This window comes from Globicephala melas, chromosome X, assembly GCF_963455315.2.
Source record: "Globicephala melas chromosome X, mGloMel1.2, whole genome shotgun sequence".
NCBI lineage: Eukaryota > Metazoa > Chordata > Mammalia > Artiodactyla > Delphinidae > Globicephala > Globicephala melas.
In genome coordinates this window covers 109,685,279-109,712,851 of record NC_083335.1, presented here as the reverse complement: position 1 = coordinate 109,712,851, position 27,573 = coordinate 109,685,279, and the positions used below count along the sequence as shown (strand labels likewise).

The 27,573-nt window shown below is 45.3% G+C and overlaps 1 protein-coding gene across 12 annotated transcripts in view; it reads right to left on the bottom strand.

Annotated features, from left to right (window-relative positions):
• Nucleotides 1–27,573, bottom strand: part of MAP7D2 (MAP7 domain containing 2) — a 106,891-nt gene that overhangs the window by 27,624 nt on the left and 51,694 nt on the right. Inside the window, exons 2-8 of one of the 12 annotated variants that reach the window (XM_060291935.1) lie at nucleotides 27,034–27,111; nucleotides 25,754–25,917; nucleotides 18,653–18,764; nucleotides 17,700–17,798; nucleotides 15,493–15,603; nucleotides 8,142–8,296; nucleotides 6,415–6,542 (exon numbers count right to left, since the gene is read on the bottom strand). In XM_060291935.1, the coding sequence (XP_060147918.1) occupies nucleotides 6,415–6,542; nucleotides 8,142–8,296; nucleotides 15,493–15,603; nucleotides 17,700–17,798; nucleotides 18,653–18,764; nucleotides 25,754–25,917; nucleotides 27,034–27,111 (847 nt within the window). Of the gene's footprint in view, nucleotides 1–6,414; nucleotides 6,543–8,141; nucleotides 8,297–15,492; nucleotides 15,604–17,699; nucleotides 17,799–18,652; nucleotides 18,765–18,858; nucleotides 18,975–25,753; nucleotides 25,918–27,033; nucleotides 27,112–27,573 lie in introns of those variants that run through there. The other 11 variants (XM_060291937.1, XM_060291938.1, XM_060291936.1 and 8 more) reach the window with 11 other exon arrangements.

Here is a 27,573-nt window from a genome sequence, read left to right as displayed (position 1 = left end):
ATTCAGTAATGCGCTACAGAAAGATTTTCTTTATGGAAAGCACATACATCGATAACCAGTAGTAGTAGTTTATAAAAACCATAGCAATCTCTGAGCAAAACCATATTAGCGAAAAAGTCTCTGTTAGGAAGCAAAAAATCAGATATAAGTGCTTCTCTCATCTCGAAACATTTTTTAAAAATTCCCAAGTGTTAGAGGGCAGACAGCAGAAGCAAGAAGAACTACAATCCTGCAGCCTGTGGAACAAAAACCACATTCACAGAAAGACAGACAAGATGAAAAGGCAGAGGGCTATGTACCAGATGAAGGAACAAGATAAAACCCCAGGAAAACAACTAAATGAAGTGGAGATAGGCAACCTTCCAGAAAAAGAATTCAGAATAATGATAGCGAAGATGATCCAGGACCTCGGAAAAAGAATGGAGGCAAAGATCGAGAAGATGCAAGAAATGTTTAACAAAGACCTAAAAGAATTAAAGAACAAACAAACAAAGATGAACAATACAATAACTGAAATGAAAACTACACTAGAAGGAAGCAACAGCAGAATAACTGAGGCAGAAGAACGGATAAGTGACCTGGAAGACAGAATGGTGGAATTCACTGCTGCAGAACAGAATAAAGAAAAAAGAATGAAAAGAAATGAAGACCTCTGGGACAACATTTAACGCAACAACATTCGCATTATAGGGGTCCCAGAAGGAGAAGAGAGAGAGAAAGGACCCAAGAAAATATCTGAAGAGATTATAGTCGAAAACTTCCCTAACATGGGAAAGGAAATAGCCACCCAAGTCCAGGAGGCGCAGAGAGTCCCATACAGGATAAACCCAAGGAGAAACACGCCAAGACACATAGTAATCAAACTGACAAAAATCAAAGACAAAGAAAAATTATTGAAAGCAGCAAGGGAAAAACGACAAATAACATACAAGGGAACTCCCATAAGGTTAACAGCTGATTTCTCAGCAGAAACTCTACAATCCAGAAGGGAGTGGCATGATATACTTAAAGTGATGAAAGGGAAGAACCTACAACCAAGATTACTCTGCCCGGCAAGGATCTCATTCAGAATCAATGGAGAAATCAAAAGCTTTACAGGCAAGCAAGAGCTAAGAGAATTCAGCACCACCAAACCAGCTTTACAACAAATGCTAAAGGAACTTCTCTAAGTGGGAAACACAAGAGAAGAAAAGGACCTACAAAACAAACCTGAAACAATTAAGAAAATGGTCATAGGAACATACATATCGATAACTACCTTAAACGTGAATGGATTAAATGCTCCAACCAAAAGACACAGGCTTGCTGAATGGATACAAAAACAAGACCCATATATATGCTGTCTACAAGAGACCCACTTCAGACCTAGGGACACATACAGACTGAAAGTGAGGGGATGGAAAAAGATATTCCATGCAAATGGAAATCAGAAGAAAGCTGGAGTAGCAATACTCATATCACATAAAATAGACTTTAAAATAAAGAATGTTACAAGAGACAAAGAAGGACACTACGTAATGATGAAGGGATCAATCCAAGAAGATATAACAATTATAAATATATATGTACCAACATAGGAGCACCTCAATACATAAGGCAACTGCTAACAGCTATAAAACAGGAAATCGACAGGAACACAGTAATAGTGGGGAACTTTTAACACCTCACTTACACCAAGAGACAGATCATCCAGACAGAAAATTAATAAGGAAACACAAGCTTTAAATGACACAATAGACCAGATAAATTTCATTGTTATTTATAGGACATTCCATCCAAAAACAGAAGATTACATTTTCTTCTCAAGTGCGCATGGAATATTCTCCAGGATAGATCACATCTTGGGTCACAAGTCAAGCCTCAGTAAATTTAAGAAAATTGAAATCACATCAAGCATCTTTTCTGACCACAACGCTATGAGATTAGAAATTAATTACAGGGAAAAAAGCGTAAAAAGCACAAACACATGGAGGCTAAACAATACGTTACTAAATAACCAAGAGATCACTGAAGAAATCAAACAGGAAATCAAAAAATACCTAGAGACAAATGTCAATGAAAACACGACGATCCAAAACCTATGGGATGCGGCAAAAGCAGTTCTAAGAGGGAAGTTTATAGCTATACAAGCCTACCTCAAGAAACAAGAAAAATCTCAAATAAACAATCTAACCTTACACCTAAAGGAACTAGAGAAAGAAGAACAAACAAAACCCAAAGTTAGCAGAAGGAAAGAAATCATAATGATCAGAGCAGAAAAAAATGAAATAGAAACAAACAAAACAATAGCAAAAATCAATAAAACTAAAAGCTGGTTCTTTGAAAAGATAAACAAAATTGATAAACCATTAGCCTGACTCATCAAGAAAAAGACGGAGAGGGCTCAAATCAATAAAATTAGAAACAAAAACGGAGAAGTTACAGCAGACACTGCAGAAATACAAAGCATCCTAAGAGACTACTACAAGCAACTCTATGCAATAAAATGGACAACCTGGAAGAAATGGACAAATTCTTAGAAAGGTATAACCTTCCAAGACTGAACCAGGAAGAAAAGGAAAATGTGAACAGACCAATCACAAGTAATGAAATTGAAACTGTGATTAAAAATCTTCCAACAGGGCTTCCCTGGTGGCGCAGTGGTTGGGAGTCCGCCTGCCGATGCAGGGGACACGGGTTCGTGCCCCAGTCTGGGAGTATCCCACGTGCCGCTGAGCGGCTGGGCCCGTGAGCCATGGCCGCTGGGCCTGCGCGTCCGGAGCCTGTGCTCCGCAATGGAAGAGGCCACGACGGTGAGAGGACCGCGTACCACAAAAAAAAAAAGAAAAAAAAAAAATCTTCCAACAAACAAAAGCCCAGGACCAGATGGCTTCACAGGTGAATTCTATCAAACATTTAGAGAAGAGCTAACACCCATCCTTCTCAAACTCTTCCAAAAAGTTTCAGAGGAAGGAACACTCCCAAACTCATTCTATGAGGCCACCATCACCCTGATACCAAAACCAGACAAAGATAACTACAAAAAAAGAAAATTACACACCAATATCACTGATGAATATAGATGCGAAAATCCTCAACAAAATACTAGCAAACAGGATCCAACAACACATTAAAAGGATCATACACCATGATCAAGTGGGGTTTATCCCAGGGATGCAAGGATTCTTCAATATACGCAAATCAATGTGATACACCATATTAACAAACTGAAGGAGAAAAACCATATGATCATCTCAATAGATGCAGAAAAAGCTTTTGACAAAATTCAACACCATTTATGATAAAAACTCTCCAGCAAGTGGGCATAGAGGGAACCTACTTCAACATAATAAAGGCCACATACGCCAAACCCACAGCAAACATAATTCTCAATGGTGAAAAACTGAAAGCACTTCCTCTAAGATCAGGAACAAGACAAGGATGTCCACTCTCACCACTATTATTCAACACAGTTTTGGAAGTCTTAGCCACGGCAATCAGAGAAGAAAACGAAATAAAAGGAATACAAATTGGAAAAGAAGAAGTAAAACTGTCACTGTTTGCAGATGACATAATACTATATATAGAGAATCCTAAAGATGCCACCAAAAAACTACTAGAGCTAATCAATGAATTTGGTAAAGTAGCAGAATACACAATTAATGCACAGAAATCTCTTGCATTCCTATACACTAATGATGAAAAATCTGAAAGAGAAATTAAGGAAATGCTCCCATTTACCATTGCAACAAAAAGAATAAAATACCTAGGAAAAAACCTACCTAGGGAGACAAAAGACCTGTAGGCAGAAAACTATAAGACACTGATGAAAGAAATTAAAGATGATACCAACAGATGGAGGGATATACCATGTCCTTGGATTGGAAGAATCAATATTGTGAAAATGACTATACTACCCAAAGCCATTTACAGATTCAATGCAATCCCCATCAAATTACCAGTGGCATTTTTTACGGAACTAAAACAAAAAATCTTAAAATTTATACGGAGACACAAAAGACCCCGAATAGCCAAAGCAGTCTTGAGGGAAAAAAACGGAGCTGGAGGAATCAGACTCCCTGACTTCAGACTATATTACAAAGCTACAGTAATCAAGACAATATGGTACTGGCACAAAAACAGAAACAGAGATCAATGGAACAAGATAGAAAGCCCAGAGATAAACCCACGCACCTATGCTCAACTAATCTATGACAAAGGAGGCAAGAATACACAATGGAGAAAGGACAGTCTCTTCAATAAGTGGTGCTGGGAAAACTGGACAGCTACATGTAAAAGAATGAAACTAGAACACTCCTTAACACCATATACAAAAAAAAACTCAAAATGGATTAGAGACCTAAATGTAAGACCAGACACTATAAAACTCTTAGAGGAAAACATAAGAAGAACACTCTAACATAAATCACAGCAAGATCTTTTTTGATCCACCTCCTAGAGTAATGGAAATAAAAACAAAAATAAACAAATGGGACCTAATGAAACGTCAAAGCTTTTTGCACAGCCAAGGAAACCATAAACAAGATGACAAGACAACCTTCAGAATGGGAGAAAATATTTGCAAATGAATCAACGGACAAAGGATTAATCTCCAAAATATATAAACAGCTCACACAGCTCAATATTAAAAAAACAAACAACCCAATCCAAAAATGGGCAGAAGACCCAAATAGACATTTCTCCAAAGAAGACATACATATGGCCAAGAAGCACATGAAAGGCTGCTCAACATCACTAATTATTACAGAAATGCAAATCAAAACTACAATGAGGTATCACCTCACACCAGTTAGAATGGGCATCATCAGAAAATCTACAAACAGCAAATGCTGGAGAGGGTGTGGAGAAAAGGGAACCCTCTTGCACTGTTGGTGGGAATGTAAATTGATACAGCCACTATGGAGAACAATATGAAGGTTCCTTAGGAAACTAAAAATAGAATTACCATATGATCCAGCAATCCCACTACTGGGCATATACCCAGAGAAAGGCATAATTCAGAAAGACACATGCACCCCAATGTTCATTGCAGCACTATTTACAATAGCCAGGTAATGAAAGCAACCTAAATGCCCATTGACAGACGAATGGATAAAGAAGTTGTGGTACATATATACCATGGAATATTACTCAGCCATAAAAAGGAACGAAATTGGGTCATTTGTTGAGACGTGGATGGATCTAGAGACTGTCATACAGAGTGAAGTAAGTCAGAAAGAGAAAAACAAATATCGTATATTAATGCACATATGTGGAACCTAGAAAATGGTACAGATGAACCACTTTGCAAGGCAAAAATAGAGACACAGATGTAGAGAACAAATATATGGACACCAAGGGGGAAGGGGGGGCGGGGAGATGAATTGGCAGTTTGGGATTGAGATGTATACACTGATGTGTATAAAATTGATGACTAATAAGAACCTGCTGTATAAAAAAATAAATAAAATAAAATTCAAAAATTAAACAAAAGAAAAAGAAAGGTTAAAGAAAAGAAAAAAAATTCCCAAGTGTTCATTAAATCTGTGTATTATCCTATGTTCTCTGAACCAAACTGATGCACCAAACAAGTTTTATATGATTCTCTCTATATAAAGAGTTTCCTTTTCTCCAAATTAAAATCATATTTCTCTTTCTCTCTCAGTACTACTGAACATGTTTCCATTCTACTGCTGGAATGAGTTATTTACTGAGTCATTCTTGTCAGTTACTAGCAGTAAAATGTTTTAAAGACTTAAGTCAGTGGTCACACAGTGTAAATTCGTTTTCCAGTTACACAGTTTTTCACTGGCTTCATTAGGAAAACATACAGCTGATGGTGACTGAGAAGTTATTATTGTCTCTCTGTTAAAGAGACAAAATGAGAGAGGGGGGCTTCCCCGGTGGCGCAGTGGTTGAGAGTCTGCCTGCCGAGGCGGGTTCGTGCCCCGGTCCGGGAAGATCCCGCATGCCGTGCAGCGGCTGGGCCCGTGAGCCATGGCCTCTGAGCCTGCGCGTCCGGAGCCTGTGCTCCGCAACAGGAGAGGCCACAGCAGTGAGAGGCCCGCATACCGAAAAAACAAAAAAAAATGAGAGAGGGCCTGAGAGCAAGTGTGGAGCACAGGGGCTCCAGAGCCCAAGCGCAGTGCAGTCACTTCACTCCAGATGCAGCTGAAGGAGAAAGAAGGGGAATGCCAGAAAAGCAGAATGGGACTAACGGACCTGAAGAAAACACGCCGAATGGGTTCATCTTGGTAAATCAGAGTCCAGTATTTACCAGGCAGCAAAGCCCTCAAGAGCACAACGTTTATCTAGAAGATACACAGCGCACCTCGGCGGGCTGGCCACACCTCGTGGGGGAGCTAGAGGCACACGGCACAGAGCCCCCCAAACTGCTTTAACCATCCGACTATGGAGAAGGGGAAAGATGCTTACTTGGGTGTCACAGGAGAAGACGACCTCTTAGAAACGCCTGCTGGAAAATCGCATCTTCTCAGAGGGGACATGAGGCCCACGCTGGGAACGGAAGTTGTTGTTTTTGGCCCCCTCTTCATCTTCTCCGTCTGTAGGGGACACAGAATAGGACGTCCATGGCCCATGACTGCCATTACTTCTACAATTTCTAAAAATACCCCAGATAGAAGCAATGCACAGCTTTCTTTCAGAAGGAAACATACGGAGCTATACTGCTTCTCACAATGGGAATCTTTGCAGAGAAGCACCAGGGGGTCATCATATTTAGGTCATTCAGCTAAAAAAAAAAACAAAAAACCCCTCAGCCTTAAAACATAAAGACCGCCTTCTCCTTGTTATCTTACAAAAAGCTAACAATGGAACCAGATTATGGTCCTGGACATACAGAAGCTGGAACGAGTACCAAGATATACAATCACTATTAAAACAAACAAAAAAAAGCTATAGGTGGGTGCAAGACAGGGAGCTGGGGACCCTAACAGTGTACGCAGTTTAACGGGGACTGCAACCCCTCCATCCCTCTATGTCTTCCCCATGGCCTGCCTCACATGGGCCTCTGTGACTGGCCCGTGGCAGGCAGTCTGCAACGGTGGTCCCCTTCTCTCCCTATTGTGATTTTCCGCAGCAAATCCTCACGCAGCCCCCATGCCTACATACATTAGCCCCTTCCACAGGAATCCACCCAGCAGTAAAACCCTAGGGTCTGAAACATTCACTTCTCCTGTGAGAACCTTGGGATCACACTGGATTAAAAAAATAAATATGGTGTTATAAAATAAATGCCCAATGGTAATGTGGTGTTTAAAATGAGTCCGGATGTCATTTGATGCTCCTTGCTTTAACAGGTGGAGCTCAGTTCCCTTCTCCTCAAGCGTGGGTTTGGTCTCTCTCTCTCTGATCTCTTGCTCTAGGGGAAGCCAGCTGCCATGTTATCTGGACACTCAAGCAGCTGTCTGGAGAGGTCCATGCAGTAAGGAACCGGGGCCTCCTGCCAACGGCCACATGAGTGAGCTGTCCTGGAAGAGCCCCAGCCAAGCTTTCTGACGACTGCAGCCCTGGCTGCCATCCTGACCACACCCTCATGAGAGACCCTGAACCAGAAGCACCCAGCTAAGCCATCCTCAACTTCTGACCCAAAGAACCAGTGAGGTAATAAACATTGGCTTTAAGCTGCTAAGATTTGGGGTAATTTGTTACATAGCAAGTGTAACTAACGGAAGTAGTATGGCATGTATAACTTCTAAACAAATCTACACAATCGGGGGTATCTGCTCAACATCTGCCTTACTGATAGTGTTACCATGACGACAAAAATGTTTAAAGCCCACTGCTGTGGATGAAGGTTGACCTAGAACTTCAGTTCTAGTTGCCTGTAGAGGCAAGACTGGCCCAGAATCAGACATCCTTAAAGAAGCAGAGAAAGGGCACTCGGAACATTCCTTCTGACGCCCGTCCTCTGGAGGACAGGCTATAACGAGGACAAGGGCTTTAGGAATCTGTTCCAAGGCACTAAGATTTAGGAGGGTGCAAAAAGTTAAATGATTTTCAAAGGTTGGGTGCAGTTTTAAACCAAATCTGCCCCTTGAGCAGTCCCTGGAGATAGATGGAAATAGACCCCAGGTCAAGTGCAGGCAGTAATCACACTGTCAGATAAACCAGTCCTGAGGGGCAAGTGGGTATAAACCTACCGGAGAGGCCTCCGCTCCTGCAGGGGCTCCTTTCCCAGCATCTCCTACGCCAGATGTAGATGTCATCTTCTTCTTCTCGGCATTTCGAGTGGGAGAAGACTTGTAGGAAGATTTAAGGGGGCCAGCAGGAGCTACACGAGGACAGGCATGGGATACTAGAGAGTTACAGTATAAAACCCAGAGACACAGGGAGCATAGACGGAAAAAGTAGGGGGAACAGAGGGTTGGGAAGAACACCACATTTCTGTTAAAATGTGACACGGGCAATCCACATTCTCAAAATACCACCACACTTTTTCTAGTGTACACAGAATAGACCATATCTTAAAAGACCCCCATACTCAATGCTCAAGAGTCCAGTTCATTTCAGGAGTTCAAAATCTGGGCTTCAGAGCCAGATGGACCTAGCACCATCACCTAATAGCCGGATCACCTTGGGTAGGTGACTTAACCTCTCTAAACATCAATTTCCTTGTACAGGAGACAGTTAACATAGAGGACCTGACTGCTGTCCTTGGAAGGGCATGTTCACAAGGTTGACCCTTGTAAGCATCTGGAAACTTGGATTTCAGGAGGGTTCTCACCATTAACTGATGAGTAGCTCACTGCGCCTAAGCTGTCTATACAAACAACATGACTGATCTTGCTTTCTTGCTCTGAGTCTGGAATGTGGTATGTGCCTGGCAGGGGGTGCCTACGTGACCAGCGCTGGGCGCTGAGTCTCTAACGAGCCTCCCTGGTTGGCAACATTTCACGCGTGTTGTCGCAGCTCGTTGCTGGGGGACTCAGGCACATCCTGTGTGACTCCACTGGGAGGGGACTCTTGGAAAGCTGCACCTGGTGTCCTCTGGACTCGCCCGTGCGCCAATTCCCCATGCTGATCGTGCTGTGCGGCCTTCCGCTGGAACATCTCAGCTACGAGCGCCACCACATGCTGAGTCCTCTGAATCCTCCTAGCGAATCACTGAACCCAGGGTGGTCTTGGGGACCCCTGACACAATTGGCGTCAGAAGCAGGAATCCTGAGAAAGACCCTGATTCCCTGATGTTTGGTAAAAGGAAGGAGAAAGGGGTGGAGGATGACGACCCACTGATGCCTGGTGGCTACGGAGCCTCCACCAGAGGAAACCGCAGCCATGTGAAGATGACCCGTGGAACTCCAAGTGCTGGCTTGCTCCGTCCTCCTGCTGCTTTTGGCCATGCTGCCTTAAGTGAGGGGAAGAGTGCAGCCCAGGTGATGCCTTTAGTTTTCACTTTCTCCTCCAAGTGGAAGTGGGACACAACCTCCTTGTTTTTTTACCACCAGTGGTTTGGCTGGAATTTAAATTCTGAGTAGTGGAACCAGAACAAGCCTCCATACCTGGTGATTTTTGCATAATGGAGCCTCTGGGAAAAGGGAGCTGTAAAGAGAGAGGCAATCTCCAGACAGAAACACACTTTTGAAGTTTTAAAAATCAACCCGGAACCACTGTAGATACAGAACACCCCTCCGTGGGGCCCTAACCTGAGAAAACATCACAGATGCTGGCTGGACCATCCGGGTCACAGACAAATGCACACAGGAAAGGGCTCGTTCTCTGATGGGACCATCTGACACGGAACTGCTGGTGGGCTCTCGACTTCTGATGTGGAGCCTGACTGCATTTCTAACTTGTAATTCCTGCCAGAGCTGCAAGCTGGAAAAGGGCACTCAAGGGAGTGTAACCCCTCCGTCCACCTCGATGAGCAGGCTCGACCCACTCTGGGGGATGCACCACTGCTGACGAGACAAGACATCTGGTGTTTGACTTTCCAGATTGGCTACGGTTTGTTAACAACGGACCGAGAGCCTGACTCTACTTCCCTTGCCCTTCTGCTACGCACACCTCAGAAAGGCAACTTGTTCAATGCACCTGTCCCTGAAAAGGGACTGATCTTTTCTAGGCTGCTCACTGGATAAATGAAGAGGATGGAAGAGACGGGGGGTGATGCAAACCTAGTTTGAAATTTTTTGAAAGTTCAGGATTTTGTCCCAGTTTCTGAGCATGATGTGTCATTCTGCTTAAGTTGGACACATTCTTTTAAAATAAAAATGCTCTTGTCCTTCTTGCATTCAACCCTTCCAGATGGAAGGTCCATGTTAGAGGAAGACTGAGAAAATGTAAAGTTGTGATTATGGAAAGGGGCATGCTGATAACAATGGAGAAAAACAAGAAAACCCAGCCCCACTGGAGTGGTGCAGGGGAGGGCCGGGGAGGGGCATTCACGATCTTTCTCTTCCAGAACTGTTTCTGGGAACTCTCCCCTCTTGCTGAAGGAAAACCACACTGCCTTTGCAAGCTGCTGCCAGCGCTTCAGATTCACACAGATTGCAGGTGACAGCGTGACCTGAGACGGCAGGGGCAGGCCAGCTCCTGCGCAGTCCCCGCTCAACACCTCCACACACAGTCCACGCTCGGCCGGAGATGAAGCCAGTGTCGCTTGCAGAACTGTTTAGAATGGACTGCATCAGGCAGTGCCTCTGAAAGCAAGGACTGAGAGCTGGGGGCCCTGTGAGCCTGGACTGCCTGCCCAATGCACGTCCTGCGTGGGGTGCCCGAACATCATAAACTCTGTTTCCAGGGGACATGTGTGCTCTCGGGGACTGTACTTGTACCATCACGACACTGCCTCAGCCCTGGATGGCTTTGGGCCAGCTTCATCTTACTGCCCAGCGCTGGCTGGGCCTGAATTGATGCCTCAGGCCAGGTAGAAGAGGTTCATATGGAAACTTACAGAGGAAGCCAGCTGGCTTTCTAAGACAGACCTTGATGGTGACTGGTCTGTGTCTTAACTGTCTAAGTCCAGCACCCCTACATGGCATAAGTGAGATCCACACGGTAGGTTGGCCTCAGCCTGCTATACGAGCTCCTATGGGTAGTAATTCTGCTGTAAAGACACCGTGGCCAAGGACCAAGGGGGTGAACTGTGCAGAGAATAACAGAAAAAACACAGCAGGCCTAACTGCTTTCCCTGGAAAGGCCTGCTTACCACGCTGGCCCCGGCATCGGGGAACTTGGATTTGGGCAGAGTTCCCACCGTTAACTGGTAAGAGTGGCTCACTGTGCCTAAGCTGTTTGTACAAACAACATGACTTACGCTGAACACCTGCTTTCCTTCTGAGTTTGGAATTTGGGTACGTACCTGGCAGGGGGTGCGCACGTGACCAGCCCCCACTACAAACTCTGGGCACTGTGTCTCTAATGGGCTTCTGTGGTTGGCAACACTTCATACATGTGCTAATTCATTGCTGGGGGAACGTGTCCTGTGTGACTCCACTGGGAGAGGACGCCGGGAGCCTGTGCCCGGTCTTCCCTGGACTTTGTTCCATGTACCCTTTCCCTTCGCTGATTTTGCTCTGCAGCTTTTTGCTGTAATAAATCATAGCTCTGAGCTCTCCTGGAGAATCATCGAGCCTGGGAGAGCTCCTCCTGCCACATTTCTCATTCTCAAAATGGGGGTACTTCCTACTTGCCAGGAATTTTGTATTTGTTTGAGATAGAATTCATACACCATAAAGGTGTACAATTTAGTGGTTCTTAGCATATTTACAAGGTTGTGCAACCATAACTACAGTCTAATTCCAGAACATTTTCAACACCCCCAAAAGAAACCCTGTTCCCATTAAGCACTCACTCCTCTTCTCCCTCCCCTAGTGCCTAGTAACCACTTATTCACTGTCTCTCTGGATTTGTCTATTCCAGACATTTCATAAAAATGGAATCATAAAACTTGTGGCATTTTCTGCCTGGCTTCTTTCACTGAACGTAATGTTTTCAAGGTTCATCATGTAGCATGTATCAGTAATTCATTCCTTTTTATAGCTGAATAATATTCCACTTTATGGATAAACACATTTTGTTTATCCATTCATCTGTTGTTGGATATCTGGGCTGTTTCCACACTGTGGCTAATCCGAATAATGCTGCTGAGAATACTTGTATACTTCATTGTGTATGTTTTCAATTTCCCTGACTCTATACCAAAGAGCAGAATTGCTGGTTCATGTGGTAACTCTAACACTTTGAAAAACTTGTCAGACTGTTTTCCAAGGCAGCTGCACATTTTACGTTCCCACCAGCAGTGTACAAAGGTTACAATTTCTCCCACATCCTCGCCAATACATATTACAGTTGACTCTTGAACAACACAGGTTTGAACTGCACGGGTCCACTTACACGCAGATTTTATTCAATAGTAAATGCTACGGTACTATTTGTGGCTGGTTGAATCTGCGGATAAGGAACCAAGTATACAGAGGGCTGATTATAAAGTTAAATGCAGATTTTTGACTGAGGCGGGCTGGTACCCCCAACCCCTAAATTGTTCAAGAGTCAACTGTATTATCCTTTTTTTCTTTGAATTTTAGCCATCCTAGTAGTGGGAAGTAGTATCTCATTATGGTTTTGATTTGCGTTTCTCTAATGACTAAGGATGTTCAGCATCTTGTCATGCGCTTATTGGCCATTTGTATATATTCTCTGCAGAAACAGCACAACTACTTGGAAACAGATATAACTAGGTAGAGGACAATATGTCATCTATATGTTATCTCACTGAATACACTATATCTTGGGAACTGACACGGAGACCAGACATGCCCTAATGTGGACACGGCATTACTCCCTTGCAAAACTCACAGGGAAAACTAGTGCCCATTAATTTTTTTTTTTTTTTGGTCCCCATTAAACTTGCCATGATGGTTTGATCTGCTTTCGTCAAGGAAGGGTTTTGACGGTGTGGCCCACTGTTTCTTGGACTTCAGTGTGTAGGTCTGGCGGGGCCTGAGAGCCCACCCTCCTACAAGCTCCCAGGTAATACCAACGCTGTTGGTCCATGGACCACCCCTTGAGTAGTGAGGCTCTAGATACCTGTTCTGTGTCCATCATTGTGCTATCTCATTTAATCCTCATGACAATTTAAAATAAGTCCACTTTAGAGATGAGGAAACTGAGGCTTAGAGAGGTTAATTAACTCACCCAAAGTGGTAAGAGCTAGTAAGTGGTAGAGCTGGTTATGGGACTTCTGAGATTGCAGTTTATAGGCTATTTTACCAAACCGTCTTTTTAAAACAGTCTACTAACCGCCATAGCTCATGAGATGGATTTTTTTCCCCTAATCCACAGGCCCTCACTCATAAAATAATTTACTCACCTCCGTGACACTTGAGAGAAAAGAAATATAGCAACAATAAAACAGTGGTGGGTAGGAAACGTTATTAACCACAGAAGACATTTCAGGAAGCCAACAAATGTGAAGCAAGATACAAAAGTTCAGGAATAACTCAAAGGCCAACCAATACCATTTGGGGCATTTTCCTCAGTGTCACCAGCTTGGCCTCTTTTACCTGAGTGACTGGCCTGCTCAGAGAGCATGAGTGCACTTCTGCTTCTGGCTAAAGAAGCCTGTGTGGGTGTCAACAGTCGCATAACAAGAAAGGTTTCCATGGGACTAAGGTGCGTGCGATGAGCTGAGGGACGGAATCAAATGAAAATTTTAAAAAGCGAAATTAAAACAAAACAAAATAAAATGCCTAAAACAACACAGTGCATGATGCAAATCAACTTTTGGGTGGCAGAACGAATGTGGAAAGAAAAAAACATTGTAGCAAAGGATGGCTTTGGAGCTTGTCATAGTAAAAGAAAACAGACGCTGTGTCATTTAGAGCTTGGGAGACTGTGTTACTTCTCTTGGGGTGCCAGAATTCATTCAACATGCTGTTACAGAATTAGCGTATCACCTGTATCACCCGAAGAGAATTAGCCCGTATTCCAAGATGTCATATGGACTCAAGAAACCATTTACTCACCAAGTAGATCTAACATTGGAAAAAAAGATTACTCCTACAAAACACTTGTTTTAGGCCCTCTGTTAGGAAATATTTCATAACACACTGATTTTGTTAATGTAGAGATATGCATCCTTTCATACTTTTCCCAAGCAAGTAAGGGCAAAAATTAAATCAGAAACATTAAAAAAAAATAGCCAACTAATTATCTGCTTTAATGGAAGTAGCAGTATCCATAATCTAAAATTCAGTGACTGAAACGTTATTTTGATGGTTTCGGAACATATTATATGATAATGGATTAACTTTTCAATGACTTCGTCTTCTTTGGGTATCCACTAGCCAGTAAATGGTTTGGGAATTTCAAATTTTCAACTACTAATCCACAAGCAGATAATTCAGTTGCCAACAATATATAATAACATACTGATTATCTCTACACATTAATCAATGCAAATATGAATTTAACATCAACTTGTAACCATATGAATTAATGAAAACCTATGGGATATACTCACAGATGGAACAGCTATACAGAATTAAAAGCATGCAGATGTTTTCTCATTCAGCTCCTAGTTAATTCAAGGTTTCCAGCGCTTACCCATGAACTGCATCAGTGAGCTTCAACACTGACACTTATGGGGTCTCTGACACACATGACAGACCTCTGTGCTGGAGGTGCAAGGTCAAAGCCAGTGGCAAAAGACCAGGAACGCACACTGGCCTCTTCAGAGTCACAAACATCCTCCTGCTCACCCCCGGTGATGACTCGATGTGTTAAATACTCCACTGGCACCTGACACTTCTTCAGTGATGCTTTAAGATACGCATCTAATGCATGGAGAGCTTCCCTCCCTTCCTTAACCTACAGACTCTGAAAGGTAGCAATTCAGACTTTTAGTGCCTTCTCTGAGCCTCCATTAGAACACGGCTGGTTTTATATCTATTCAGTTTCTGGAACTGGCACCCGTCCTATACATACCATCTCTCACCTCAAAACAGAGCGCCAGAAAAGGCCACCCGTCCTTTTGCCCTTTTAAAGATTTCATATTAGTTCTGAACTTCTGTTTTCAAAAGAGAAACAGGCAGGCTTACAAACCACAGACAAGAGCAGAGCCCCATTTTTTTCACACATCTAAGTCTCCCACGTACCTCTGCCTCATCAATCCCGCTGTTTCTGGCTAATCAACAATATCGCACCAATAACTGGGCAGTTACTTTTTTAACAGTCACATCTGCCCACTGGTCAATTAACCCCAGGCCAGGATAACGTCTACATGCACTGTGGAAAATGGAAATCTCTTTCAGACTGGAAGCATAGCATGAACTCCTGTCCCTATTCAACAATGACCTGGTTGTGAAGAGCGCGTTGCCACTTTCCAAAGTCCCATTAGTGAGGCCCTGGGGCTCCCACACACAGATCGCAAGGCTAGGAGAATGGGGCTATTTGCAGAAGGCTCAAGAGGGGCTCTCCCAAAGACCGACGTTAACACGCTCACACTAGAAAGAAGAAAACTGGAGAGACCAGGTCTACACGTTCACTTGCCTCGGTCTGGGGAATAGGACATTGTCGCGGTGGATGAAGACAGGCGCTTACTCATGGGAGGCTCCGTCTGCTTTGGCAAATTCATGGCTGATGTTGAAAGTTTGTCACATGCTGCAGAGAAATGCATTAAAGACATTGGTATTCACACCACTCTAGACTAAGAAACACATTTCCCAAAGTGTTCTTCCTGTCCTCATCCACACGCCTCCAAAACCACTGTGGCACAGCACACTGCTTCCAGCTCCCTGCCCTCCACTTGGCACGTCTGGGAACGCCCGGGCCACAGCAGCCATCCATCTGAAGCAAGTTCTTCTCTTCTATTGCTCAACTTTGTGTTTCTCTTTGATTCCAAATGTTCAACCTCACTCAGCTGTTCAACTAAAGCCATGCTAATCCCACCAGCCAACCCTTTCCTTGTGTCCAGGGACTTTTAAGTCAATTCAGACCACACAAAAACAAAACCAACCTGGACCCAGAGACAAAGCACCACTGCAAAATGTTCTACGATCTGACTGAGACTGGGGGAGCTGAAACCGGACTTTTTCTGAGGTTATCTAGAGCTCAGGTTGCAGAGAGAAGTAATTTGTAAAGCAAGGAGCTGTATTTAAAGCAGAACAACCTTTAGCAGTTGGTTTCTTCCTTTTATCAAGAGATGGGGTCACAATGGCCCTTTCTCAAAGGCTATGACTGTTTATGGTTAGGATTTTAAAATGTGGTCCTGGGTTTGGTACTCTTAATTTCCCTCCGTTATCTCAGACGGGCTTCTAAATGAAACGACTGCAGCAACCCGAGAGGTGCTGACAGTGCCAGCCAAGCCACAACCGAGCTTGAGGCAAAAGGAAAGATGTGTGGCCCCAGCTCTAAAGGCAGCAAACTCATCAACAATATTTTCAAAATCTACTCTTCTACTCACCTTGTTTTCAAATGAGAGAAGTGTCATGTTTGACAATTTCTCCTGACCAAGTGATGACCCTAAATAATTTTTAAATAACTTAGACTGAAGTAAAATTATCAGTCTGTTTGGGTATAAATAAAATATTTAAACTTAAAATGGTATGAGTTTTCATACACCTACTTTTCAATGTTTCAGTTTGAGTATTTTAATGTTCTGGGAAAAATAACCATTAGAAATTACATAAAACCATGTCTCTAGGGGTACACGTTTCCCCCTTTGCCTCAGGCTCCGATATGGCTCAGCATGGTACTGGTATCTGCAAATTCAATATTTTGTTCATCACAGATTGTTCTTCATTAATTTTGATTAAAATATTCTTTTATCTTGATTACTGAGATTTCTGCCACTCCCTTAAACTAAGTGCTCCAGTCGAGTACCACACTCACCTCACCCTGTCCCAGGGCCCTGGGTACGATTCCCAAGGTGTCATTATCAACTCTACCTGCCCCTCTCTGTTGGGGGAAGGCCAGTGGCCATATGACAGTGAACGCGGCCCAGGCGGCAAAGTGTCTGCTACTCAGCAACACCAATAAAAATTATTCTTTGTCAAAGAAATGCTGGAGACCAAGGATATTTATTCCTAATGCTATAATTTGACCCTCTGGGTGGCTGGGAAATATTGTATCCCTTTTACATCTTGTTTTTTCTTTACCAGTCAAAGATGGGTTGAATTTCTAAAGTCACTATTAAATGGGAAGAAGGTTTTGCTAGTTCTATTCTTGACCTAGACCCTAAGAATTTCCCAGGCCTGTATACGAAACAGAGAGCCTATTAGAGAGAGGAAGTCAAGAACAAAGCCAATTTATCTCCTTGTTTGGATTCACAGTGTTAGTACTGGTAAACTCAAACACCTCTCCAGGAATCCATCACATTAATACCCAGAACTCCGTGTAATTATAGGTTCTGGTAACCAGAAGTGATTGAAATACCCTACTACTTAATGCCTAAAAACCAATGATACATGAGAGCGTTGAAGATCTAAATGCACAGAAGTCAAACACTGACAAGATTTTCAAGGCAGAAGTTAGTGAGCTAAAGATGAAATGTCTCCAGGGTACTAGGATGTAAGGCATGCACGCTCCACGATGACGAACAAAGAAATATGGGCATGTCATTCACTTTCTAGAAAAAAGTTCTAAGGGGTCAGACTAAGAAATCAATTGTAAAAGTGCTTGAGACAGACACAGTGATGGAGGAGGGTGACCGGGACAGTCATCACAAAATGCCATGGCACAGTGATGCTCGGATATACCGTTGGTGGACTCAGCAGCGGCGGCAGTGGTCCCTGGGTCCGGAGGGAGGGTGCTGGCTGCTAAACCTAGAGGAGGGGGTGGGGTATTTCCTGATTCACCTACACAGCAAAAAAAAAAAAATCAGAGCAAAGACAGGTAAAAGAAAAAAGTCCCAATTGCTGGTTGATTCTAGTCTCTATTAGGAAATTAGAAAAAGTAACTGAGATGGGTTGTTGACGTCTCAAAAAAAAAACAAAAACAAAAGAAAAGTATATTCACTGACAAAAGGTTAAAAGCACAATACAGCAAAGTCAAGAAACTGTACCACTCATGCAAACCCATTTGCTCTCAGAAAGAGCTGGTATACAGCTCCTGCATAACAGAATGGCAGACACAGAAAAGACACTAAAAAGAGGGCAAAACCACCCAGGGACTAGTAACAATCCATACATTAAACATTTGAAAATTTAAAGATGAGTATGAACTGGATAATGAAATAAATCAGTCACCTTAAAACAAAACTGAAAGAGCAACAAAAATAAATAATGTGGAGGGAAGAACCCCAGCTCCTTTTAGGGGGGTTACTGCTGCTCAGCCTTTCCCCGTCATGCTGCAGCCATGACTGAGCCTACTGTCATTGACCTTCCCTGAAATTAGGTTACCTCTGGGCTTGCTAGGTGGATCCGGTTAACCAGGCTCTACATTCATTTTCTTTGTTTTTCTTTTGTTTTACCTCAAAGCCCAGTTACTGTATCAACTGCTGTTTGTGAGCAAGAAGAATGAACAGATCCCCTTCGCAAGAAATGCATACACAGGAAGCTTGGCAGCTTTAAACATCACATCCGAAAAAGGTACCTGCAGATCGCTACAAAGCATCCCCCAGATCCTGCGGGTGCCAGTCTGCCCGTGATCTCCCTCCTGCCCCAAGATCTCCCCACCGGGCCCTGCGATGCAGGGACAGCCCTTCACTCACCATCGCGTCCTCCGGGCCCTGCGGCCAGTGATGCTCCCCACGAGCACTTCTTCTTCAGCTCCAGCTGCTGTGTGCGCTCCAGGGACCTGCGCATCATCGCCTCCAGCCGCTCCTGCCCGGTTCACGCAAGAGAGAGCAAGATTAACCACCCAGCCCCGCGGCACTGCTGCACCTCCGCGCCGGGTGGGGGTGGGGAGGTGAGTCACCAGACGGGTCTCTCTGCTCAGCATCCAAAACCCAGGCACTTGTGCTCTCCCCACCACGCCAGCGCCTTCTTAGTGGGCGGAGAGTAAACAAGGCGGCTAGCGCTGGCTCCCAGCCCCAGCACCTCTTCCCTCTCAGGGGAGAGGCTGCTGCCGCAGCCAGGCCTTGATTTGTTTAAGAATAATGCCAGACAAGCATTAACTCCTTGAGGCCTGTCCCATCCAGTAGAACTGGAATTGTGCTCTAGAACCAACTGCATCCTCTCTTGTTGACAAGCATCAAGGACTATGATTTGAGTAAACCGAAATATAATTTGAATTTTAATAGCCTTAAGCATAACTCTTTGGGGGGATACACCATGACTTTGAAGTCCATTTTGCAAAGTCCCATTTTCCTCTTAGAACGTCTTAAAGGGGAATTAATTGTTTTCTACATTATAACACTTTTCTGCTACGTAGTATCTGGGGATAATACTGCATATTTCAAAATTCAAGAGAGAAAAGTAGAGAAACTTCTGTCCACAAAATCAAGCATCTATGCATTCTCAGAGCTAGACGCGGGGGGGGGGGGGCGGGGGGAGGGAGGAAGAACTAAACAGTTTTTAGCCAGAAGAGAAAAACCACCAGGCTTCTCTCCTAACAGAGCATTTATCAAAAGCACTCCCCTGTATTCACCAAATTGTTCTTTTCATAAAGTTGGGCCTGACGGCTGGCAAGTCTTTCCCTGGCACTGCAATGACACTGCAAATACCAAATCCGCTCCCTGCCTCCATTGGAGAAGCCCCACAGGGTAAGCGGTTACACAGACACCTTTTCACCCTCATAGAACCCCACCCTGAGGTGCTGCAGGAACTGGGCTAATCCTAGCCCAACTTCAAAACAAAAAGATGCTATTTTCTCATGGCTTAAATAAACAAACAAGCAAAATTAATTTAGGGCAGCACCAACTGAGTGACCGTGACTTAAGGCTCGGGGAAAGGCTCCTTTATTTCACTCACTAGAAACACAAAAAGGTCACTTAGGAGGTGCCTGGATCTATCCCTTTTGTCCACACCAGAGGGATGAGATGAGCATTCTCCACATCTCAGCCTCCTCTGCATAATTTTTCCTCCGAATAGCGCTTTGCTAAAAGACAGCTTCTCCAGGGACCTGTGAGCAGAAAGGGGATTTCTTTCCTCCTGTAAGTCTCAGGTTTGCATTTGCTATTAACTGCGCTCTAGTTTTTGGCTGAGACTCTACAATCATGAGTGTGCACGTCCTGGCAGAATCCTGTTCTCAAGACCCTGGCCCATTAAATCCTGACAGCCAGCCCCAGCGGTTTGTCTGAGAAAAGATGAGGGCTTGGAGGAACTAGAACTTCTTGACTATTTGAGGACTGAAGTCTGATCACTCAAGACTGGGGCTCGATAGTATTCCTTTATATGGATTTAACATCAATTATTTAACCAATGATCTGATTTTTTTATATCTTCATTGGAGTATAATTGCTTTACAATGTTGTATTAGCTTCTGCTGTACAACAAACTGAATCAGCTATACATATACATATATCCCCATATCCCCTCCCTCCCACCAATGACCTAATTTAAGTGTTGAAATCTTTCACCTCAGAGTGAATTTAGTATTGAGTGGGTTATGGGAGATTGCCTACATGTCAGAAAGACCTCACAAGACAGTCCTTGGGCTTCCCTGGTGGCGCAGTGGTTAAGAATCCGCCTGCCAATGCAGGGGACGTGGGTTCGAGCCCTGGTCTGGGAAGATCCCACATGCCACAGAGCAACTAAGCCTGTGCGCCACAACTACTGAGCCTGTGCTCTAGAGCCCGCGGGCCACAACTACTGAGCCCGCGTGTCACAGCTACTGAAGCCTGTGTGCCTAGAGCCCGTGCTCTGCATGCAACAAGAGAAGCCACTGCAATGAGAAGCCCACGCACCACAATGAAGAGTAGCCCCGGCTCGCCGCAACTAGAGAAAGCCCGCTCACAGCAACGAAGACCCAATGCAGCCAAAAATAAATAAATAAAAAATAAATTTATTAAAAAAAAAAAGTCCTTCATCTACTAGGAGACAATGAGAACAAAGAACACCAAGACTCACAGCCAACCGAATCACTGAATAGCTATCTAGGGGCATAGTTTTAAGGGAATGTTCATCCAAAGCCAGACCTACTCCTGAGCCTTTTGGTTACCTTTAGAAAAAATACCTCTGTCATCTACCCCTAACCCACTGAGCTGCTCCAAATTCTACCATTAGAGATTTATTCCTTTGAACTGTACGTAGACTTACGAAAATGATGCTATCCCTGAGAGAAGACACAGTCACTCTGTGTCACCCACTTTTGGAGAGATGATTAAAAATAGGTGGTAACCAAGCTCTACGGTAAGGGAACTTATAAAACCCAAGCTGTCAGAATGGGATGTTTCAAACATGTCAAAACCAAAACTGGTTCACTTCACTCTTATTAGAGGTTAGTCCCATATAGTCCCGTATTACCTAGCATGTGTGTGTATCTTTCTGTTCCTTCATGTGATGGAATGCAAAGAATCCTAGTTTGGAATCAGCAGATGTGAATTCAAATCCCACTTCTGCCTGCTACTTAGTCCCATGACCCTGAGGTAATCGTTTAATGTCATCCTTGGGCATCGGTTCCCCTGTCTATAAAATGGGTATGATATTACCTATATTACAGATCATTCTAGTCGACAAGATAACAACTAGCATAGTAAGTCCTTAACCAGTGCTAACTGAATCTAGGTTTGAAGAGGAGGATTGCTAACATGGCAGTTTAGAGCACTAGTTCTCAAATGGGAGTGAGGCTGCATCAGAATCACCTGGAGGGTTTGTTAAATCACCAGTTGCTGAGCCCCGCCCCCAAAGTTTCTGAGTCAGCGGGTCTGAGGTGAACGTGCTGACAATGCATTCCTGGTAAGTTCCCAGGAGATGCGGGCGCTGCTGGTGCTGGGATGGTGCTGAGAACCACTGGTTAGAGGAAAGGCTGAGCATGAGAGAGCGTGTGCGAGAAAGTTCAATCACAGCAGAAGAACGGTGTTAATAAATATCACAGCTGCATACTGCATACTGCAATTCCTGCCAAGTTCTGGCTCTCCTGAGGATCATGTGATGATCAACAGAGGAGGGGGAAAGGGCAACGCAGATTATTGTCCCTAGAATATCCTCTATTGGGTGGGGCTTAGTGGAAGGAAGGAATGAGGGCAACTCACCCTTGACCCCTTGAGCTCTGGCCCTAGACCTGCCTGGATGAACTTAGAGGAGATCCACGACCAAGGGGATGCACTGAGCTGGCCGAGCAGTATGAAAGGCCTCCAGCAGGGCTTGGCCTGGCCACTGTTACCCAGACAACTGTCTCAGGCAGGAGTGGAGGGCTGACTGTGCCTTTCCCACTGCCCTTACTACATGTGTTCTGGGGATGACAGCATGGGGACAAGCCCCCAAATGGTCCTAAGCAGGGCTCCGTGGAGGGTCCTTCTCCCTGCAAACAGACGTCCACATCTGGCCAGAAAGCCACGTAATCACCATGCCCCATGCCAGCCAGTGCCCTCTGAGAGCAGTCAGCTCTCGGCTTAGTGAAGTTTTCGCTTAGTTGAGTTCAGAAAGTTCTCATTTTTACACCCAGCCTGGTGGGTTTTGTTAGGTATCAAGCAAGAAGAATATGAGAAGTTGTGATGTGTTCAAGTAACTTACAGAGATGAAGGTGCTCTTTGAAAGAGGTCTTTCCTAGTCTTCTGTTTCGCGTGAGGAACATGGAGGTGGCTTCACCAAATACCATTTTCCAGGGCCCCTAGTCACGAAGCTATACTTCCCTGAGTGGAGAAGGGGTGAGCGCATTGTGCTGTCAGCCTTAACCCAGGCAGATGACAAAAGCTTGTTCCAGAAGCTTGATTCTTGGGAGCTGTGTGGCATGTGAAGATTGGAAGAACCCACCTGTAGGAGAAGGCGGGCCTCCAGCGAGAATGAGCTCAAGGTCAGAGTGTCAAGTGGACACTGGACTCCTCCTTCGCAAGGACAGGCCTGACCAGCTTCCAGCCCTCGACACCTCTGGGAGCTAGGCCAGCTGTGATGCCCACTTCTGTGTTGGTGGAGAGGAGGCCTCCAGGCCGAGTCTGGGGCTCACCCACACAGATGTGGGGCGTTACCAAGAGCGACATCATGGAAACAGTCCTAGGCACATGGAGCCAGGGCAGGGCTGGCGGGGGGTTGAGGGGTCAACACGCCTCTTATGAGCTCCTAATATCAGACCCACAGAGGCAGGAGTTTGTGGGCAATGCAAACACTTTCCAACAAGCTACAGAAGCAAAATGGAACGAACCATCTTCCTGCGGAGGCTTCTCCCTGGTTGACAGAGACAGGCCCTGACAGAAAGGACTTACATCTGGCACTGAGAAGAGGATGGAGAGTCTCCACAGCCATGTGCCAAGCAGGCAGCAGCCCTCCCAAAGATCTCCAGCGAACCACGGGGGCAAATGCAAAGGCTTTCCTTTGGAAAGGCCTCCCGCAGCAGAGACCTATCTGTCCTCTCCAAAGATCACCCATGAGAATGCCAATCGGACCTCTGCACTAGCAGAGCACTGATGATGAGGTGATTAACAGGCCAGCCTGCATGGCGAGAGTCCCTAAGCTCCACCTGGGTCTCCGGGGGCTCAGAGGGCAGGAGCAGGTGGTGGAGGGAGCCCACTGCTTCCTCCGGTTGCTCTACACCCATGGGAGGCCCAGCTCTCAGCCCTGCCCTGCCGTGTGTGGGGAGAAGAGGGGCGCAAGCTCGATCTGTGTTCGTGCTGACCACGGGCAGGCAGCCTGCCCCACTCCCCACCATCACCACACCAGGGGTGAAAGGGAGCACACAAAGCAAACAGGAAATTGTCCGAAGCACAGCCACTAACGAGTCAGCTGCATCAGGACCAATCACCTGGCATGACATCCCCTCATCTGTCACACGGGTCCCTCAAAGGTGGACCCGTGTGACACTGTCAGGTGTCGCAGAGGCTCAGGAAGCGTCTCCCGTGACTTCACAGCACCCCTTCCTGGAAAAGGCAGTGACACACATTCCCTGCAATCAGCAATCCTGCAGGAGGTCAGGAGTGGAAATGGAGAGAGCAGGGAGAAAAGAGAGAAGCTGTGAGTCAAGGAAGGGAGGATGGGAAGTTAAGGGGCAAGTCCAGCACTCACGACAAATACCCAGGCTGAGAAAGGAGAGATCCGCCCCGTCACTGAAACAGCCCCAACGCACTGTGACTTTTCTCTTGGTCTCTACACTCTGTGCCATAATCTTTCCTGGGTAGCGCTCTCTTGACCTTGCTTCAGCCGGGGTCAGCTGAAGACACTGAAGGGAAGCTAACATTTCTGAGCGACTACTCTGTGCTAGGTGCTTTGCTGGCACTTTCAGAAGTCACCTCTTTTAACTCCTATGACCACCTCTGTTTTGGGCTGAGGAGACCGAGCTAGAGGGGTCTGAGACTTGGCCCTGGCTGCCAGCTGCTTAGTGGGAGGGCTAGGATTTGCACCAGGAGCTGACAAAGGCAGACAGTGATCGGGCTGCGAGAGCAACAGCGACTGTGGCTAAGACCCTGGCTCAGGCCTCCATTCACTAAGAGGAACAAAGAAGCCGCCACTTAAGCCTGTGCTCTGTGGACAAAGATGGGTCTAATTCTGTGTATGTGAGCATTTTTGTGGTTTTTTTCAATTAAAAAAAGACAAAAGGGTAAAGACAGTGATAACAATTCATAGATTTAAAAACTACTGAATTTATACCAACATCTCTGTATCTTATAGTGTTGGCGATTAACAAACCTCTATATTGTTCATACTAAATGATGAGTCACAGTTTGTTATACAGCAGAAACTAACACAACATTGTAAAGCAATTATACTCCAATAAAGATGTTAAAAAAATAAAATTTAAAAATTTAGTAAGATTTTAAAAAAGAAAATAAAAATCTAAAAAAGAATGAATATATGTATATGTATAACTGAATCACTTTGTTGTATACCTGAAACTAACACAGCATTGTAAATCAACTGTACTCCAATTTAAAAAAAGAATTAAAAAATATACAGTTAAAGGGGCTTCCCTGGTGGCGCAGTGGTTGGGAGTCCGCCTGCCGATGCAGGGGACACAGGTTCGTGCCCCGGTCCGGGAGGATCCCACATGCCGCGGAGCGGCTGGGCCCGTGGGCCATGGCCGCTGACCCTGCGCGTCCGTAGCCTGTGCTCCGCAATGGGAGAGGCCACAGCAGTGGGAGGCCCGTGTACCGCAAAAAAAAAAAAAAAAAAAAAATTAGAAAATTAAAAAAAATTAAACAAATCCTTCATTCAAGGGTAATTCATTCAAATATCATTCCCATCTATTATTACTTACAATAAATATTTACCTTTTTGCTTACTAATCATGTATTAAAATTTGTAATACATTTATGCTTTTACAAGTGGTAAAAAAATAAAAATAAATGACGAGTCACTATACTTTATGAATAAAAAATGATCATCACCTGATACAAGGCTATGATTACACCCTTAAAATACACTTGTTAAGAAAATCTGTACCCCAAATATGCTTTCTAAATATATTTTCAGAGTTTAGTAATAAAGGACTCTGTCGGGATAATTACATTCCATTTCTTTTTTAAAAGATAACTGGAGAGAAAGGATGATTAAAGCAAGAATATGCATTAAAATATAAACAGACTAGCATGTCTGTATCGGAAGGTAGACTATTTGATTTTCCAGCAGTGAATACAAGGTCATGTTATCCTCCACCCTCACAGCCCGTCCTCCAGCCTCGTGTCTGTCCCGGAAGCACAGACTCCCCAGCTAAGTTGAATGGATCTGTCTCTTTGTTCCTGTTCTAGCGTGAACTGTGGAGCCGGCTGGGGCCCAGCCCTCACCTCCTCCTCCCGGAGCTTCTGCTTCCTCTTCTCCTCCACGGCGGCCCTCTTCTGCGCCTCTCGCTGCCGCTGCTCTTCCAGCTTCCGCCACCTCTCCTCAATTTGCTTTTCGTACTGGAGCTTGGCTCTCTTCTGTTTCTCCAGGATCTGCTGCTCCCGGGCAGCTGGGGGAAGGAAGGCAGAAGAGAGGTGTCATTACCAGAGCACTCCACATCATTTGGATTAATACCAAAAACGCAGAAGAGTGACCCCCAAAAAAGAGCCCGGTGGGATCGTAGGCTGAAGTGACTGAGATGAAGCGTTCTGGCGCCTCCGCCACTAGCTGGGTGACCCTGGACATATTAACCACATCATCTCTCTGCCTCAGTTTCCTCCTCTGTGAAGTGGAGATGTTGCATGTGCAACATCACAGTGTTGTTGAGACCGAATGAGACAATGCACGGAAAGTGGCCACTCACTGCCCCTGCACGTGGGAGCTCTGCCTGTCATTGCCATCAAGTCAGACTCATCCCAATGGCTAGGCCACACGCAGGATTGAGAAATGAGAGCTATCAGGGTATCTTCACTCGGGACACGTTAGCTGTACACACACCACGCACCAGACGCTGAGCTGGCTGAGGGTAAACAGAAGACGATGAACAGGATCGGCCAGCCTCCTTCCTGAGACATTTACTAAGGGCCTTAACTCCACCTGGCCAGGCAGGCAAGGGTTCCCTGGAGGATGCAATGTCTGGGCCGACCAGCAGGAGGCACTCAAGGAGTAGGATTCGAAAGCTCCTCATCTGTCTCAGTGCCCTGGGGAAGCCACTCCACCTTCCTCGTGGCACCCTGTGGGGAACAGGTTGGACGAATCTGTCCATAGCCTGCAAGAGGTATGACAGCCTTTCTCAATGGGTTCCCTGTCCTAATACAGAAATGGCCTTCGGTGCCGATTTCCTCCATTTCCCCGAGCATGGCCCTTCTAGCTGCCCTGGGAAGAGGCCGCCTGAGCGGGCGGGGGCGGTGACTGTCTCGTTCTCCAGCATCCTACCCACAGCTCTAGCGCAGTGCCAGTAACAGAGGTTCAACGCATGCTCAGGGAGTAAATCAACTGTCCTGAGAATTATATAACAACTGTGAACGGGCAAGTGGCAGTGCGGGTTTGCTCCCAGTTTTCCACGTTCACCTAGCAACTGTCCCAGTTCTCTTCCCATTCAGTCACAAATTTCTAAGGGTCTTGAGAAAAGACATCATCACATCTCCACTCCCTTAGACCTAAACAGCCAAAGTGCACAACTTACCAAGACATTTTTCTCTTTCTTCTCGTCTTTCTTTAGCTAGTCGTTGTCTCTCATCAGATTTTAAAAATCCATCCATGCCTACAAGAGAGAAAACACGATGAAAGACTTCACTCTCCCCGTCCGCTGAGTGCCAGGGACCCCCTTGGCCTGCACCCTGGGTCTGGCCGCACGCACACATCATCCAACAGCAGTGCTCCGTACCACACACACGGCCCGATCCTGAGAGCCGAGGGGCAGTGGCTCCCCCACCAAGCTGGGCTGGTAGTGGCCCAATGCCAGCCCCAGAGAACCAACCCTCTCCCTAGTCCTCCGTCCCCAGGCCTGGCCTCACAGGGGTCAGAAGGTGCAATAAGTGACAGGTCTGGCAATGTGCAGAGAACCCACTGGGCCTCCCCCCGTCCGGCTCCCAGGGGAAGGCAGAAGCACAAAAGTAGACACGATTATTACACAGACAGATTATCTGACTTTCTGGAAGGAGCCAACTGCTGAGGGACATGTATGAGCTCCTCGGGTGAACACTGAGAAAATACAACACTCAAG